This window comes from Seriola dumerili, unplaced genomic scaffold, assembly GCF_002260705.1.
Source record: "Seriola dumerili isolate Sdu_G_001 unplaced genomic scaffold, Sdu_1.0 BDQW01000040.1, whole genome shotgun sequence".
Taxonomy (NCBI): domain Eukaryota; kingdom Metazoa; phylum Chordata; class Actinopteri; order Carangiformes; family Carangidae; genus Seriola; species Seriola dumerili.
In genome coordinates, this window is record NW_019174295.1 from 3,642,505 (window position 1) to 3,659,367 (window position 16,863).

Consider the following 16,863-nt stretch of genomic DNA (forward strand, 5'->3'; position numbering starts at 1 on the left):
AAAGAAAATATCTATAATAATTGTAGTAGGTCAATAATACATGATATTTGAATAGCAGTATAGCAGTAGTATAATAGCAAAATCTGAATGTAGTACTTTTACATATAACCTGCAAAATTCTGATATTTAAATGCTTACTTACTACTAAGTAAAGAATCTGAAAACGGATGACTAAACAGAGCAAACTACATTGCCGTACTACATTACCCAATTGCCTTCGATGCTACGTCATCCGGTGAACATGTTTGATCCCGCTGGGCCACCATACTTGTTGTGTTTGTTTTAGTCAAAGCAAAGATGGCGAACGAACTGGACAGAGTGCGAATCTCAGCTGCGGAACTCCGAGCTGAAGCGTCGAATACAATTAATACAACTGACTGTCAGAAAGGTGAGGGGAAGTGAACCAAATACTAGGGTGGGATGCATTCGCGAAAAAGTCGATAAATACGGGCGAAGAAGTATCCCAAGTCAACTGAAAGTAGCCTACGGAGTTGCTAAGTTTGTACCCAGCTAATGTTGTTAGCTAGCTAACTTGGCTATCTGTCTATTCTTTGGTCCCGCGCGGTTTGTTTTAAACGCCCCTTTCAACCGTAATTCATGTACGACTTGTCACGATTTAACCGTGTTTGTATATGTTCCTTACCAGTTTTAATGATTATTCTTTAAACTTTAAGTAGACTAGCATAAGGAATGTGTCTTAATATTAAGGTGTAACGTTAACTTGTATTAGGACAGAGAAGCTCGACTGTTATCGTCAAGCGTTGGTTAACGTTAGACAACATAGTTATCGTCAACTAACCATTGCAGGTGGTTGTTTGTTTATGCACAGGGATTATATTTTAAAAATCAACATATATAGTAGTCTAAAAACTGATGTGAGTTTCGAGTTTTGTAGCTGCGCAGTTCCCTCGAACACTTTGTCAAAAGTTCACACAGAGTGCTCTCTCAATGCTCTCTTGACATTAATTGTAAGGTGGTTAGTTTCTGTTAGTAAACAGGTTACGCTCTTCATATGTAATTAATGCAGTATTGTTGTTGTGGATGACATGAGCATGTCTGTGTCAGTATAAGCATATTCCAGTGACTTGGTTCCAAACAGGCAAAACTTTAATTGTTTTATCTTGAAAATGAAAGGCTGGTGATATTCTTTTTTTCCTTATTGTCAGCTAATCCCAAGTAAAGAACTTGATGTAGCATATCCCTCAATTGTTGTTCAAAAACATAAAATGTTATGTTGTCATCAATACTAGAGTGCCAAGTGCATATTAATCACAATGGGTAATAGTCCCTAGCAAGTGCACTATTTACTCCAGTTTAAGTAACCTAAGTAATTAAGTAATGTACTGAGCCCTTTTTAGAAATTAAACTATGTATTTGTAACCCATTTTGGGAATTAATGGACCACAGACAAGGCAGTGAAGTTGTTGTATTTGGGCTTTGCATTGGATTTCTTTTTCTTTTTTCTTTTTTTTGGGGGCTTTTTGTATGCCTTTATTTGATAGTACAGTAGAGAGAGACAGGAAATGGGAGGCAGAGAGAGGGGGAAGGACATGCAGCAAAGGCCGTCCAATGCGGCACTCGAACCGGGGCCAACTGCAGCGAGGACTGTAGCCTGCTTAGACCACTACACCACACGACGCCCCTGCATTGGATTTCTTGACAAGAAAAGAAACAAAATGCCATCCATAGTTTTTGATACCCATGCTTCATCTACTATGTAAATGTCTGACTTTGACTGTCAGCATCTTAATTTCTTTTTTCTGTGTGTTTTCTTTCTCCAGAGGAACAACATGTACCCAAGCAACATAGGAGACGTGAGGGAAAGCGCCCTGATCTGCAACGCTACCAGCCGGTAGCTGGACATGGACGGCGTCACCGTGACAGTGAGGAGGGAGAACCTGGTCAAAGTGATCCCCTGGCAACCTTTGTACATGAGCACGATGAACCATCACAGAGTGAGAAAAAGGGTGTCTCTGAAAAAGTGCTAGAGTGCACAGATGGGATGGGCACTGACAAAAAGGAAGAAGACAGGATGAGAGGTGACAATAGTAACACTCAGAACTGTAGAAAGGGCAGCCACTCACAGGCTAAAATGGAAGCAAATCAAGAAAAAGGCTTTGTTGAAAATCATACAGAACACCAGGAACCTGCAGGAGCGGCTAAACCAGCAAGAAAAGCCCGCAAACCAGATCGAGAATTTTATCAACCTGGGAGCCGGAGGAACATCCAGGGAAAGGATTGTGGGGTTGGAAGAGAGCAGGACAAACCTCCTTCTAAGAAGCATGAGCAGAAAACTGAGCCTGAATCCCAGTTGAGTACAGGAGAAATAGAGGGGAACAAAAAAACATCTACACAGAAGCGGGGAGGGAAAGGTAAAGAAGTAAAAGGTACACAAGAAAATGTAAAATTGTCTAAATCCAGTGAGACAAACGGAAAACAAGGAAACCGAGATGTTCAGAAACCTCCATTACCTTCTGATGCTTCGGTGGAGAAAATTACAAGCAAAGTTGAAAAACTCAATGTCAAGGACAAGGGTAAAGTGGTATGTGAAGGCCAAGATGTTGAAGAGTTAGGCTGCAGGAGAGGGGAAACAACTGATAAGGGAAGGCGAGGCCAAGGGGGAGGAACAAAAGAGGAGGAGGAAAAGATGGAGAAGAAGAAGGAAAAGGGAAATCGCAGGAGAAGAGGAGGGGAGAAGGAAAAAGAGAGGAATCAGGATTCCAGAAAAGGAGAAGATGATATAAGTGGTGTAGGGAAGAGTGACCAGTGTAAAGTTGAGAAAGAGAAAGACAGGAGAGCAGCAGAAGCAGATAGGGATAATAAACCAGGTAAGACAGGAGAGGCACACCAAATCAAAGGAAGAGAGAACTGTAGAGAAAGCAGAAGAGGAGACAACAACAACAACAACCGGTCTAGAGAAGTGGAGAAAGATGCTAAGACAGAAAAAAATGTAGACAGGACTGTAGTTGATAGAAACAAATCCAATGCAAACATCACATCTTCCTCAAAACGATATTCCAAATCTGATATTCGACGATCACGGAATCGAACTTACAGCAGTAGCTCTACCAGCAGTGTGACCAGCCTGGATGGTCCAGGACTAGGGATGGATTTGGAAAGCACCAAGTGGCCACGCTTGCAGCCTAAGCACAGTAACAAAGAGGAGATAGCTAATAGTGGGGAAGGACGAAGGAGTCATTTACGAAGCTGGACAACCAACGGGGAATCATCTACAGAATCCATGGAGGGGAGTGAGATGAGTGACATAGCAGAAGATAGAAGGAGGAGGAGAAGAGGCGGGGAGGAAGAGCTAAGTACAGCGAGGCGTAGGGAAGAAAGGAACAGACCAAAGGGAAACAAAGGTGGAGGTCGAGGAATCCTAAGGGTTTCTCTTGAAAAACATTCAGGTATCTCATCACATAGTGGGGATGTACAGCATTGCAAGCCAGGCTTGGTTCCCCGTGGCAGAGGTGGGGGTATCTTGGTGCTCCCAGCCCGCACAGATATCTCTAATTCACCTGAGGTTGGGCAAAGACTTCTCTTTGGCGGAATTAGGGGAGGAGCAGCTGGCAGTAGTAGAGGAGGCAGAGGAGGAGGAGTCAGACGACTCTGGGATCCCAATAACCCAGACCAGAAACCTGCTCTTACCAGCACCCAGTCCTCACAGCATAAATCTCTCCAACAGCCTATATATCTTCAGACAGGGACCGGATATGGACCACTTAACTTTCTGGACACAGATGATGAAGTAACAGGCAGTCCTCCAGTCCCGCAGGGTGAACACTTTCGATCCCAGCAGGCTGCCACCATGGCCTACTACAAATTCCAAAACTCTGACAACCCCTATTGCTACCCCATGTCCACCAATCCTGGCACCACCACCAGCCAGCGCTATCCATATTCATATCATATGGGGCCCTACCAAATGGCTCCCCCTAACGGTATGTACCCAGGTGCTGGTGTGGGTCAGTTCTGTGGGAGTTACAGGGGAGCAGGATATTCTCAGCCAAGTGGAGGTGGTGGTTTGACATTTGAAGAAGTGGAGCAACAAGCCAGAGGGGAGTTGGGGAAGCTGCTGAGGGCTGCAGATGCACAGGAGCTCCAGCTCAGTAACCTCCTGTCCAGGGACAGAGTGAGTGCTGATGGACTGGATCGCATGGCCCAGCTCAGGTGAGGATTTGAGGGAAAGGTGTGTGTTAGTGGCATTCTTCTGATTGTGTGTTTTTGTTCTATTCTTTTGTCTTATACTACTTGTTTGGCTGTCAGTTCCTCCTCCGGACTAATTAAAAAAACCTCAACAGAACTGAGCCAGTAGACATATTGAAAAAGCACTGTCCTTATTCCTTTGTGTTTTCCAGAGCCGACCTTTTGGGGCTATACGAGCAGGTCATCCTCACAGACATCGAGCTCTCAGACTCTCAGAATGTGGACCAGGCTTTGTGGAAGAATGTCTTTTACCAGGTCATAGAGCACTTCCGGCAGCTACTCAAAGACCCCGCCTATGACAACACCCCTCATATCAGGAACATGCTGCTCACGCTGCTTGATGAGGTGAGGAATGTGCAGAAAATTCAGATGAGGCAAGGTTTTTGTAAGGGGGCAGATAGGGGGTGCGTGTCTAGCATTGAGGATGTGGGTGCAGGATTCATATTCTTGCTTGAGCATGCGTAAAGACAGACGCTTTGTGTGCTTGATATGATATACAGTGCAGACCGAAAGTATTTGACAGTTAAGTGTTTTTTGTTCTACAGGCTCTGCACTTCAGCACATTCAATTTGAAAGAAAATCATGTATCCTGTATACCTGTCCTGCATACCTCTGTATTCAACCTGTTGCTTCCATCAGCAGTGAAATCTTCAGTAAATGCCAATGTACAAGTTCCACTGGCAGCCATACCTGCCCGAGCTATAACAGAACTACCGCCATGTTTGACAGATGAGGTGGTGGCTCTGGGTTATGAGCTGCTTTTTTTAATCTATTTGTAGTTTTTTTTGCTCTTTTTTATGTAATTATCTTCTTCACTTGCATGGTCATCTTTACTCCTCATATTGACAGACAACTCCCCCTGACTCTAAATGGCAACTCTCAACTCTCCATCAGCAGTGTGTGAGCTGTGTTGTGCATGCATTGAAATGACATGCAGCTGTCCAAGACACATTTAGTAGCTAAGTGTCCAATTACTTTGGAGCCCTAGCAATTTGGGCACTATGTGCTAAAAAGGGCTATATCTCACTCATAGTTCTTTCAGTATTGACGTAAACCCACTCAAATTAAAGCTGAGACTTGGCACTTCAGTGTAATATCCATTATTTTATTTCACCTTGAATGTACTGAAGCACAAAGCTTAAGAACCAAAAATGTGTAACTGTCCAAATACTTAAGGTCTTTATTGTACAGTTCTGATCTTATTTAGTATTTGGGTATAGACTGGGATCAGTAAACCCAAAAGTGTATATAAGTAGATAATGCAGTGTATTAATATGTTTTCTATGAAGCTTAGAAATACTTGTGTCCAAACCATTTTACAGTTTTGATTTCTTGTTGTGGTAACAGGCCATAATAAATTCAATCATTTTTTTCTTCACTGTAACTTAACTTGTCCATTGTGATCATTGTCTGTGTTTCACAGGGAGCACTGTTCTTTGATGCGCTGCTTCAGAAACTGCAGACAGTGTACCAGTTTAAGTTAGAGGATTACATGGATGGCATGGCTATCAGGGCGAGGCCATTACGCAAAACGGTACAGCAATATTCCTTTTAGTCTGTGTGTGTTTGTGTGGGCACTGTATTCAAAGATTTATATTTTTTCAAAGTAGTATAGTAGGACCCACACATTTATTACATTTATATAATTTAATTATAATTTATAACATGTTGTTTAACCAACTTTTGAACCAGTACTTGATTAGATTACCGTGTTACTGACAATATAGTCAGCAGCTTAGTTACTTACTACTTGTTAATCATATCTGTAATTATGTGCTATCTGAACTTTGTATTTAGCAAACTGTTAAAGTTTCTGTGTTTTTCAGGTAAAGTATGCACTTATCAGTGCTCAACGCTGTATGATTTGTCAGGGAGATATTGCACGTTACCGGGAACAAGCCAGCGACTCAGCCAACTACGGCAAGGCTCGCAGGTAGGCTATAATTTGAGCAGTCTGTGTATTAGCTTAAAGGTAGGACTTGACTTGTTCAAGAGGGCTACATTGTTAAAATCTGGTATCTCTTAAGTCCAAGAGTGGGTGGTGATGACTAGCCTATAAGAACTGTAACCTGGAAAATTTGTCTGATGGTATCTCATGACTGCACTTTTCCATTTCTTCTTAGCTGGTACCTGAAAGCTCAGCAGATTGCCCCCAAAAATGGACGACCTTATAACCAGCTGGCTCTGCTGGCAGTCTATACAGTAAGTGATATGTAGTAAGTAGAGAAGGAAAGTTGAGAGTTGCATATTTAGCTGAAAATGGTCTGCCCAAACATAATTAGTTCATTGGCATTTAAGTAAGTTTTGACTTTTTTATGACTGATTGTATTTCTCCTGGCATGTCACCAGGATAATTGAAAAATACAACTATATTTTGTGTAATGATCTGTTGACACCCCCGGTGTGCGGCTTTTTGTAGGATACATCCTTCTTACTGTCATCCTGCCTCTCTCAATTACAGAAGCGGAAGTTGGATGCAGTGTATTATTACATGCGCAGCTTGGCAGCTTCAAACCCGATCCTGACTGCAAAGGAAAGCCTGATGAGTCTGTTTGAAGAAGCCAAGCGTAAGGTTAGTCACACACTTTGTGCATTAACTTATGCCAGATGATGAGATTGACCTTGACATGGATACGCTCTGCAAAATGAACTATTGTGGTTTTTTAGCAATGATGAAAGGGGATGTTAAAAATATAATGACATTCACACATTAGTGTGTTAACTCAATAATTTGCTTAATAAATTACCCTATAAACATGACTTGTTAAGCTTACTATAATCTGGCGATTATGCTGAGACTTAAGACGGCGCAAGCGTTTCTTGTTTACAGATTTTGTTCTTGTAGACAGAGCAGCTGGAGCGAAGGAGACGGCAAGAGCATGAAGGAGGCTCCAGGGGTCCAGCAGTAAGAGGCAGAGGAAGAGGGGAAGAGGGAGCACGTGTGGAGATTTGGATTCGTCCCAGTGGACAAGCAGCAACCCCATCCTCACAGAGAGGAGGTAGTGAGTCCAGCAGAGACTCAGAACAGGATGGAGAGCTGGGTAGTCTCAGCGCTAGTGACGTAAGATTCCTTTCTTCCTTTCGCGCTCTCTCATACACACACGCTCATCGAGTCTCATGCGTCATATTCCTTTACATGAAAGACACACTCGTGTCTGTGTGTGCATATTTTTTAACACGTTTTTTTTATCTTAGTTATATAAAGTTTATTTTCTTTTCAACAGGGACACTAGTGTCTGCAGATGTCTCTCAATCCATTTTATTGTGTTTTATTTTCCCTCTCTTCCTCGAAATCTAATTTATATTAGATATATTATTTTATCTCCTTTAAATTTTCCTCTCATTTATTTTGACTCTCATTCATTCTTTAAGTCATCATATAATTTTTACTTTATTTTAGATTTTATTATTATTATTTGACTTCCTTAATATTTCATGTTCCATGATACCCATTAATCCATAATGACAAAGTGAAAACATGTTTTTACAAATGTTTGCAAATGTATTGAAAATCAAAACATTTACAGAAGTTTTCAGACCCTTTGCTGTAGCACTCGAATTGTGGTCAGGTGTATCCTGTTTGCTTTAAATTTCCTTGAGATATGTGTTGAACTTGAGTGCACCTGTGGCAAACTGAATTGATTGGACATAGTTTAGAAAGGCTCACACCTGTGCATATATTGTCCCACACTTCACACTGCAAGTCAGGACAAAAACAATCCATAAAGTTCAAGTAAGACCCTAGATAAAAAAATTGTGGCAAGGCAAAGATAAGTGAGGGGATAACCACTTCTTAAGCTTTTAAAAAAGTTCCCAGGAGCTCAATAATTGTAAAATGCAAGAAGTTTGGAGTCACATGGACTCTTCCTAGAGTTGGCTGTCTGGCAAGTAACTGGGCAAGAAGCGCCTTGGTTGGGGAGGTGACGAAGACTCCAATGGTCACTCTAACAGAGGTTCAGTCCTCTGCAGAAATGGGAGAATCTGGGAGAAACATGTTTTCACTTTGTCATTATGGGTTATTGTGTGTAGACTGATGGGCAATACAATAAATAACACAATAAAGTGAGCAAAAAAGTGAATGCGTCTGAACATTTTCTGATGCCACTGTATACCATCTCCAGCACGTCAAGTGTGTGGGTTGGGCCCCCACCCCTATGGGAGGTGCTCAGATTGCATCCAACAATATCAGCTGGCTCAGTTACAACCTAGACACATATCACTTGTTTCTGTTAGTGTGGTTGTGGGTTAAGCTGTAGTAGCTCTGATGTGATGCTTTATTGAACATTACGCTGTGAATAATTTATTGCACTCAGGAGTGAGTTCTTCGAGTGAAAGATCACAATTTTTCTCTACCACCCCCTTTTCACATTCCTGTATCAGTACAGTGCAGCTTTTTTTCTTATGCTGTGTCCTTGCAAAGGGATACCAGTTTTTTGACATGTTGTATTGGAGTCCCTGTGATTTTTTTTTTTTTTTTAAAGAAATATGTTGGGAGAGACATATGTCTGTGTATCGTCTGTGCCAGCTTCAGTAGCCTTTCAGTCCATTTCCTCCCACCACTTTTGTTCAAAATCCTGGGTGTATTTAAATGGAGATGTCAGCTCCATGTGCTTTGTCACTGGATGAAGAACTGTGTTTTATTGTCATTTGCTATAGGATTTGTAGCTAAATAAAACTATTGGCCAAAGATTAGTAATACTTTTCCTCTTTCAACTTTCTCTTTTTTTCTTCAGCTAAATAAGAGGTTCATTCTGAGTTTCCTGCATGCACATGGCAAGCTCTTCACTAAAGTGGGGTAAGTGATGTCTCATGTGTTCCAGCTCTTACATTTAGGGACTAAAGAGTTTGAAGAATTGAGAATATAATCTAAAAATGTATTTTTTTGTGAGTGCCTGTTTTTCTGTATTTTTATGATCGTGTATGTCTTGCTTCTTCAGCATGGAATCATTCCCTGGAGTGGCGAGTCGTGTTCTGCAGGAGTTCAGGTCACTGCTCCAGCATGGCCCTTCCCTACTGGGCAGCACACACATGCTGCAGATCATCACCATCAACATGTTCACCATACACAATGCCCACAGCAGAGGTAATGCTATATACACCCACACACATTATCATCATTAAACAACAAGCTTCAAACAGCAAAGTTTTAATGCATTGTTTTTATCTACAAAATTGATACAAATGCATGACTAATGACCAACTTATTTTATTTTTATGTAAGTTATAAACATGGATTTCATTTATTTAAACTTGGTTTAAAATACGACTCAATTTAAGAAACACATGGTAACTCACTTGTATGTTTAAACTTGAAGAGATTCAGTGGAAATTTCAGAGTTGATAATAGCTCTTTCACACACTTTTAATCTCATGTTCTCACATGCAAGTTCTTTATTATGCAACAGTGTTTGCAGTTCTTCTCCAAACTTGAACACAAGTCATTGGTAATACTGATACAAAGAGTGTTGAAGAAGTACTTTTTCAAATTCTTGTCGCTGTTTGTCAGGTGAAGAGGGAGAAGTTCGGTCCGTTTTGCAGGAACAAAGCACTGCCCTGGGTCTTGGCATGTTTGCACTACTGGTGCAGCGTTGCACAGAGCTGCTCAGAGATATACCTGCAGGTACACACACAGTAAGCTTCACAAGTATTTGATCAGCAGCATTTACTAAAGTTGCCCTATGCACATATGCAACTTATATGTAAATATTTTGAAATTAAGGTCAATGTTAGTAGTAAGTTGTTTTCATCTGTGTCAGTTGAACAGTTAAAAGACAAAAAATACTCACTGTATAGTCCCACAGCACATTGGTGGAGATTACTTGTAGAACTAATTAATAAATAGAGTACCCTGTTTTAATGTGCTTGTTTTACACACAAGTTTCATTTGTTTTTGTTTGATTTTTTTATAATTGCGGATTGTTTTTGAAAAGTGTCAACTCTTTCTCTCTTTCAGAACCAGTCCCCATGGCAGATGGAGAGGAGGAGGGGGGTAAAGGGGAGGAGCTGGATGGTATGGTAAGGGTCTCTGCCTTCCCACTGGACCTTAGAGAACTACTGCCAAGCATCAAGGTCTGGTCTGACTGGATGTTGGGACACCCAGACCAGTGGAACCCACCACCATGCAGTATAGAGTGAGTATCTGCAATAACTTATTTTGGATACTACAGGGGACTGGAAATGAAAAAAATTCATCACCTTTTAAGTTGATATGGTTAACATGTTAGCAAACAATTGCTAATTTACTCATTGAAGAGTCAGAAAGCAACATTATCCCTCATTTGGAGTCGTGTTTCTCACCACCTTCACATCACTTTTAGCTCTGTTTTTAGTCCAACTACTTAGGAAAATATCCAGCTCTTTAGTTGCTAAGTGTTCCATCAGGTTTACCAGCTAATCACTAACTTTGTCTCTCTGCTGTTTGGTGCTGAGCAGGTAGTGTGCAGTGGTGTTTTAAGGCTTTTTCACTGTAAACAGCTGCCTGCTGTGGCCAGAAACAGAGAGTGGTGAGAGTGAACCCAAAACCATAAAGCTGTGGGCCAGATAGCTAAAACTGTAACTTGAAAGTCATTAAAAAGCTCTGTAAAGCCGAGGGAAGCTGCAGGTTCAGATGGAAATTCTCTAGGTTCATCACTCTGAGCAATGTCTCTTGCATTACACATTGTTATTTGATATATTGTTAACAGGTTAATCTGTTGGTTCTGCTCATGCCCTCCACTGGTACTTCACATAGCTGTCTTCAGATGGTAGCGCTTTAAAATACTCATTCCTCACCACCACTTATGGCTTTTCCTTTCTATCAAGTTGCAGCCCTGATGTTTGGCAGTGCCTGGCTGACCTGTGTAATGTGCTGGCACGTGTGGACCACGGGGAACTGCCGCTTTACAAAGTCGACACTGATGAAGTTGAGGGAGATGAGGAGTTGACTGTGCTGCAACTGAAGGAAGACAGGCTTCTTGCTGGTTTTGTACCACTGCTGGCTGCACCACAGGAGCCATGTTACACAGACAGACACACTGAGATGGTGAGTAGACGGCAAAGGTGTGTTATTTTTTCTCTAACACTGATGTCCATACCTACACCTACCTACCTACCTACCGTACTTAAATCTTCTCCTGTGCTACTAATTGTATTGATTATTCTTCTGTCACCTTTTACACGTACCCCTATTCACTATCCTTCATGCACTTATATCCATGTCATCCCTCCTCAGGCAATAGCAGCAGATTGTAAGAGAGTGACGGTGCTGAAGTACTTTTTGGAGGCTTTGTGTGGACAAGAAGAGCCTCTGTTGGCCTTCAAGGGAGGCAAATACATTTCTGTGGCAACTTCTCCTCCACCTAACCACTCAGTGGATACAAGGAGCAGGCAGGATTCTCTAACAGAGAAAGAGGTGACTATTTTTCTCCTTCTCTCCCTCTAATAACCTGTTCTCTTTACTTAGCTCACACTTTTGCGCTCTTCTCTGATTACACTCCTTTCTTTCAAAATTTGACCCACTCATAACTATGTAAATGCTGAAATTAAATTTTCATTGCAGTACAGCAGAGGTTGTTGCAAGCAGTGGATGCGAAATTGCTGAAAATGTGTCATATCAGCTGCTTTGTGTGTCTGTTCGGCAGGCTGATGATGTCATAGTCGAGGCAGAGTCATCTCTCTCTGCATCAGAAGGAGAGGAGGATGCAGAGGAGGCGGGAGACAGTGAGAATGACATCAGACAGCTGAAGGCACGACGCCATGCCCTCGCCAACAAACTGGCACAGCAACAGAAGCGCAGGGATAAAATACAGGTAAAACTGGGATATACATACGTACCTAACAATAATCATTTAAATTAGGAAATAAGGTTTAACCGCAGTATTGTATGTCTTACATTTTATAGGTTAAGCAAATACTAAAAAAAGATCAAAAATCATAACAATACCAGGTTATAGGAAATTGTATTAAATAATTAGAAGAGTCCCTGTGTTGAAATGCTCAGATTTTGCGTTGTGTGACTGGCAAAAACATTTCAGGTGATGTGGAAATAATTTATTTCTTTGTGGTCATGCTTGTGTCTTAAGGTAGTACAGTAAGTGTCAATTGAATAGGACAAATTTATACAATTATACAATATTGTGGCAGAGTTGAATTTCACATCATATTTGCATTTGTGTCTTCCAGGCGGTGCTGCAGACAGGCGGGCAGTTGGAGCTGGAAGTGAGGCCTCTGTTTTTGGTTCCAGATACCAATGGATTCATTGATCACTTGGAAGGGCTGAAGAAACTCCTTCAATGTGGAACATACATAATAGTTGTGCCACTCATCGGTAGGAGGATTAAATTGTGGCGTTGTGACATGTTAAAAATGATAAGAATGCCCAGTGTGTCTGTTGTGTTTATGTTTACTCATGGTGTGTGTTCTTTTTCCCAGTGATCACAGAGTTAGATGGCTTGGCTAAAGGCCAGGACAACTTTGGTGGTGGAGTGGGGTCAGGAGGGCGTAACATTGGCACTCGTGGCAACTATAATGTCAGTGTGGCCCATGTGCGGTCTGTTCAGGAGAAGGCCCGGCTGGCTGTGGCTTTCTTAGAGAAAGGATTCGAAGCCAGGGAACCGTGCCTCAGAGCCCTAACAAGCAGAGGAAATCAGCTCGAATCTATTGCCTTCCGCAGTGAAGACACCTCTGGACAACAGGTGAGAGCCCTAATAAATGCAACCCAAAATAACACATTTCGGGTTTCATTTTATTTATTTTTTTATTAACTTTTTGGTCCTTTGGTGTCAGATTGTGCAGTGAAATAAGACTTAGTTTTCTAATCTTCTTCAGGGTAACAATGATGATGTGATTCTGTCCTGCTGTCTCCACTACTGCAAAGACAAAGCAAAGGATTTCATGCCCGATCAGAGAAGTATGTATCATGGACTCTCATTGATTCTGTCATTGTTCATATTTCCTGACACACATGCAAACACTTTGCATAATTTGATGTAAATAAAGTCTTCTGAGTTTGTCTTTTAATACTCTTTGCCCCCCCCCCCCCCAAACAGATGGGACAGTGAGGCTCCAAAGAGAGGTGGTGCTGCTTACAGATGACCGTAACCTGCGCGTCAAAGCTTTGACTCGTAACGTCCCAGTCCGAGACATCCCTGCTTTCCTCAGCTGGGCCAAAGTGGGCTGAACCAAGCAAAGCTGGAATCAAAGGAACCCAACTGCTGAAGCCTGCTTGCCACTCAGCCAGGAGAGAAGACACACTTAAGCAGAGGAAGAAGAGGAGGAGATTAACAGGGGAGAGGAAATGAAAAAGAAAGCAAAGAACCGCTACTTATGAAATACAAACAAATGTAGTGAGAGCAGGGTGGTTTCAATGAGCTTTTCCCTCTTGTGATGAAGCGTGTGTGTATGTATGTGTTAAGATCAGTGAGCTTCCCCAGAAAGAGACAGGGAGACTTGATAAGTCTCAGAAAGGCTGGACTAGAAGAGAGGAAGGAGGTAAAAATGGAGTGATATCATTTGTAAGTTGTCTGGTCCAGCCTCGAGCCTCTGCACCTAGTTAGTGAGTGTGCTCTCTGCAAGCAGTATCAATATTTGAGGTGATGATAGAATGAGCCAGAGAGAGGGAGCGTGTTTATGGTCATTTAATTGATTAAAGACATCAATACTGAAGGCCATAACTGGCACCTCCACATTTCTCTGAGGGCCCAGTCTCGTAGACTTCTGTGGCCTGTAAAGCAGAGCTGAGAGAAAGGAAGGCGAAGAGAAGCACAGCTGGAGGATCTGTGTCCGTAGAGTAAAAAGTGGCTGATTGCAGTGAGGGTCGATCAAGAGCCCTCATGCAATATAAGCACCACCAAGGAATCGTGAGCAGGTATGGTATTTCCTGCTAACCCAGGAAGTGCCTTATGTGTGTTTGTTAACTTGGTTGTTCCTCCAGCTTGAAGCTAACATTAAGTTTGGGTATTGAAAATGTTTTTAAAAAGTCACCAAAAACAAAAAAAAGATTGGTTTATTTTAATTTTCTGTCTTTTGGCTTGTTTTTGAGCTCGTGTAAAAAGTTTTGTTTCCCTCATGGAAGCCATTTTTCCATTTTAGACACTGATAATAAGCATCTGCAAAGTTTTCCAGTGTGAACCATAGATTATAATTGAATCCATTTTTTTTTTTTTTTTTTTTTTTTTTTAACTGATCTGGGTGCAAATGTATTTGTAAATAATAATTACTTTGTGTTTTTGAGCAGCATAAACTGTGAGATTTGATATATCAAAACTAGTTTGTTGGCTTCTGGTGAGTTTTCAGTTTTACAAAATTATGCTACATTGACTAACTTTATGGGATTTTCTCATTTTAACAAAATTCAACCCATCTATCACTTCAAACAGTATGGGGGGGAAAAAAACATTTGCAAATGCTGTTTGACCCAGGTCTCCTGTAGAGAGCCACCATGTTAGGACTTGGTTTGGTCCTTCACTGTGACTTTGCAGATACTTAATTATTGAGTAGCATTGGTGTCTATCAGTCTTTTTGTGCATTTTCAGTTCATACCACCGTAGCAGTTTACCTTTTCATAAAATGTTTTTAATCATTATCCATTACCATTATCTTGTTTTCCTCTTCATAGTTTGAGTTTTTTTTCAAGGTCACTTATCCACTTTTCTTTAGTTGAAATAAAATACATGTGGCATAAGAGCATAAATTACAGCCTGTAAAATTTCCATCGAGTTCAAAACAACACCTCACTGACACATTGTCAACAAACATGAACACGAAGGTAGTATTTGTGTTTGTTGTTTTGCTTTCTCTTCATTGCTTTGGGAGACAGTTTAGGAGATGCTGAGTTAATTCAGTGTATATTTCTGTGTGCTTTTGAGATGGTGTCTGGATGCTCAAAATAGATATAATCTACACCTCTGCCCTCTGTTATGTTAGAACATACACAATCATCATTCACTCACCACAGTGTGATCATATGGATTTGAAATTGTACTGTATGTAGAAGTGGCTTTCCTACTTTCTATTTGTCCTGTACCTTTTTAGCTGGGCTCGTACAACTACCATCAGCAGTTGATGTTTCTGTATTTGTAAACTATGAGACAGGTTTATTCTTTTTTTTTTTTCTACAACACCTGTTGTAGGGTTTCTGTAGCTTCTGTTAAGTGGCACTGCATCAGTGTTTTAGTGTCAAAGCAAATGTAGTAAAAACATAACACAAAACTTTTTCATCATCCATCATTAAAAATGTTTTGAAGGCATTGTTTTTACCTAATTGATGTGAAAATTAACAACCGTCATTTTGACTTGTAATAACCGGAAAGGCACAGGTGTTGCTGAAAACATGAACATTTCCTCCGTCATATTCAAGAGTCCCAGAAAGCTGTGACTGAGCCAACCTTCACAGTACCATGACCCTGAAACCAAATCAGCAAAATGGAATTCAGCCAATATTCATTTTATTATTTAGACCTGTTCTGTTCCTTCTGTGATGTGGTTGTCTTGCACTGAAAGATTTTCTTTATATTGACATTCACTTTATATTAAGCCTTGAAGTATTAACGTCTAGAACTCAGAGGTCTTATTTTTGTATACATTTAGGTCACAAAATGAAGTATTGTATTATAACAAAAAATTGGACAGTTTAAATATTTGTGAGAAATTACTGAACACAGATTAATTTAGTCCATGCAAATGATGACACAATAAATATGTGATGGGATCCATTCATAAATCCAGATAATCAAAATTATTACAAGAAACAAAACAAGATCAAATTATCTGCATAAAGTTATATGGAAATCACTCACATACCAAAACCTTTACATGTGTGCCCTCATGTGGTAGTTGAGGATTACACAGGTGAAAGTGATGGAACCAAGGAGACGGCATGTTTGGGTGTAGCACTTCAATACAGGGAATGTCTTAATAAATTCATGAAGGAGACAAACATGCAGAAATGTATAGATCAACCATACTGAAATGATGAAGGAGACATCTGTGAAATCTGAAAAGCGAAAAGTTTAATGACCATGATCATTATCTAGACATGCCTCAAAAGACTGAACGGCTCTGGTCCAGTCCTGATATTCTATTCTTAGAGCTGACATATGGTCAAATTTCAAATTCCCAGTGATAATAAAGAGCAAGGCACACAGAGTCAGTCAGTGCACTCTACCAGTAGCATAAGATCAGTGCTTGGAGGGTATTCGCTATTAGAAATATCTATATAACTCACTCTTCTATAAGCAGGTATCTGTGAATGTGCATCTTCAGAAAGCATGAGTGGGACAGATGCTTCTTCAGCATTTAACATCTGCGGACAAGCACAGTCATCACAAATACGCTAAGTCTCAGTCTGAATAAACCCCAGTATCTGTGGTTATATCTAGAGGGATTCAAGTATTTATACTATATACACACATGTATGTGTAGTGTGTGTGTGTGTGTCAGGGACAGAAAGTTCTGCAGCCTATCCATCCAGATCATTTGCCTCAGTATACTTCTGTGCCTGGATACAGACCACACAGGCAGGACCTGATTCCCATCATCATGACAACAGGGCTACCAAGCAACCAATCAAAACCCTCTGAGCCCTGCTCTGCAAGCTCATTGGTTTCTCAGCCTGCAGCCTGTTGTGGAATGCCCATCTTTAACCTCTCTGCTGCCATGCACATTGCATACATCCTATAT

At 41.0% G+C, this 16,863-nt stretch overlaps 1 protein-coding gene across 1 annotated transcript; it reads left to right on the forward strand.

Annotated features, from left to right (window-relative positions):
- Positions 1-297: 297 nt before the first annotated feature.
- On the forward strand, positions 298-14,356 carry smg6 (SMG6, nonsense mediated mRNA decay factor). The gene is made up of 20 exons (XM_022738970.1): positions 298-388; positions 1,782-2,573; positions 2,625-4,170; positions 4,359-4,551; positions 5,630-5,740; positions 6,033-6,139; positions 6,330-6,408; positions 6,668-6,778; positions 7,052-7,267; positions 8,940-9,001; positions 9,144-9,289; positions 9,713-9,826; positions 10,160-10,337; positions 11,008-11,227; positions 11,417-11,596; positions 11,826-11,993; positions 12,367-12,511; positions 12,616-12,878; positions 13,012-13,093; positions 13,233-14,356. The coding sequence occupies exons 1-20, from the start codon at positions 298-300 to the stop codon at positions 13,361-13,363; spliced, it is 4,935 nt and encodes a 1,644-aa protein (XP_022594691.1). The 3' UTR covers positions 13,364-14,356.
- Positions 14,357-16,863: the final 2,507 nt, after the last annotated feature.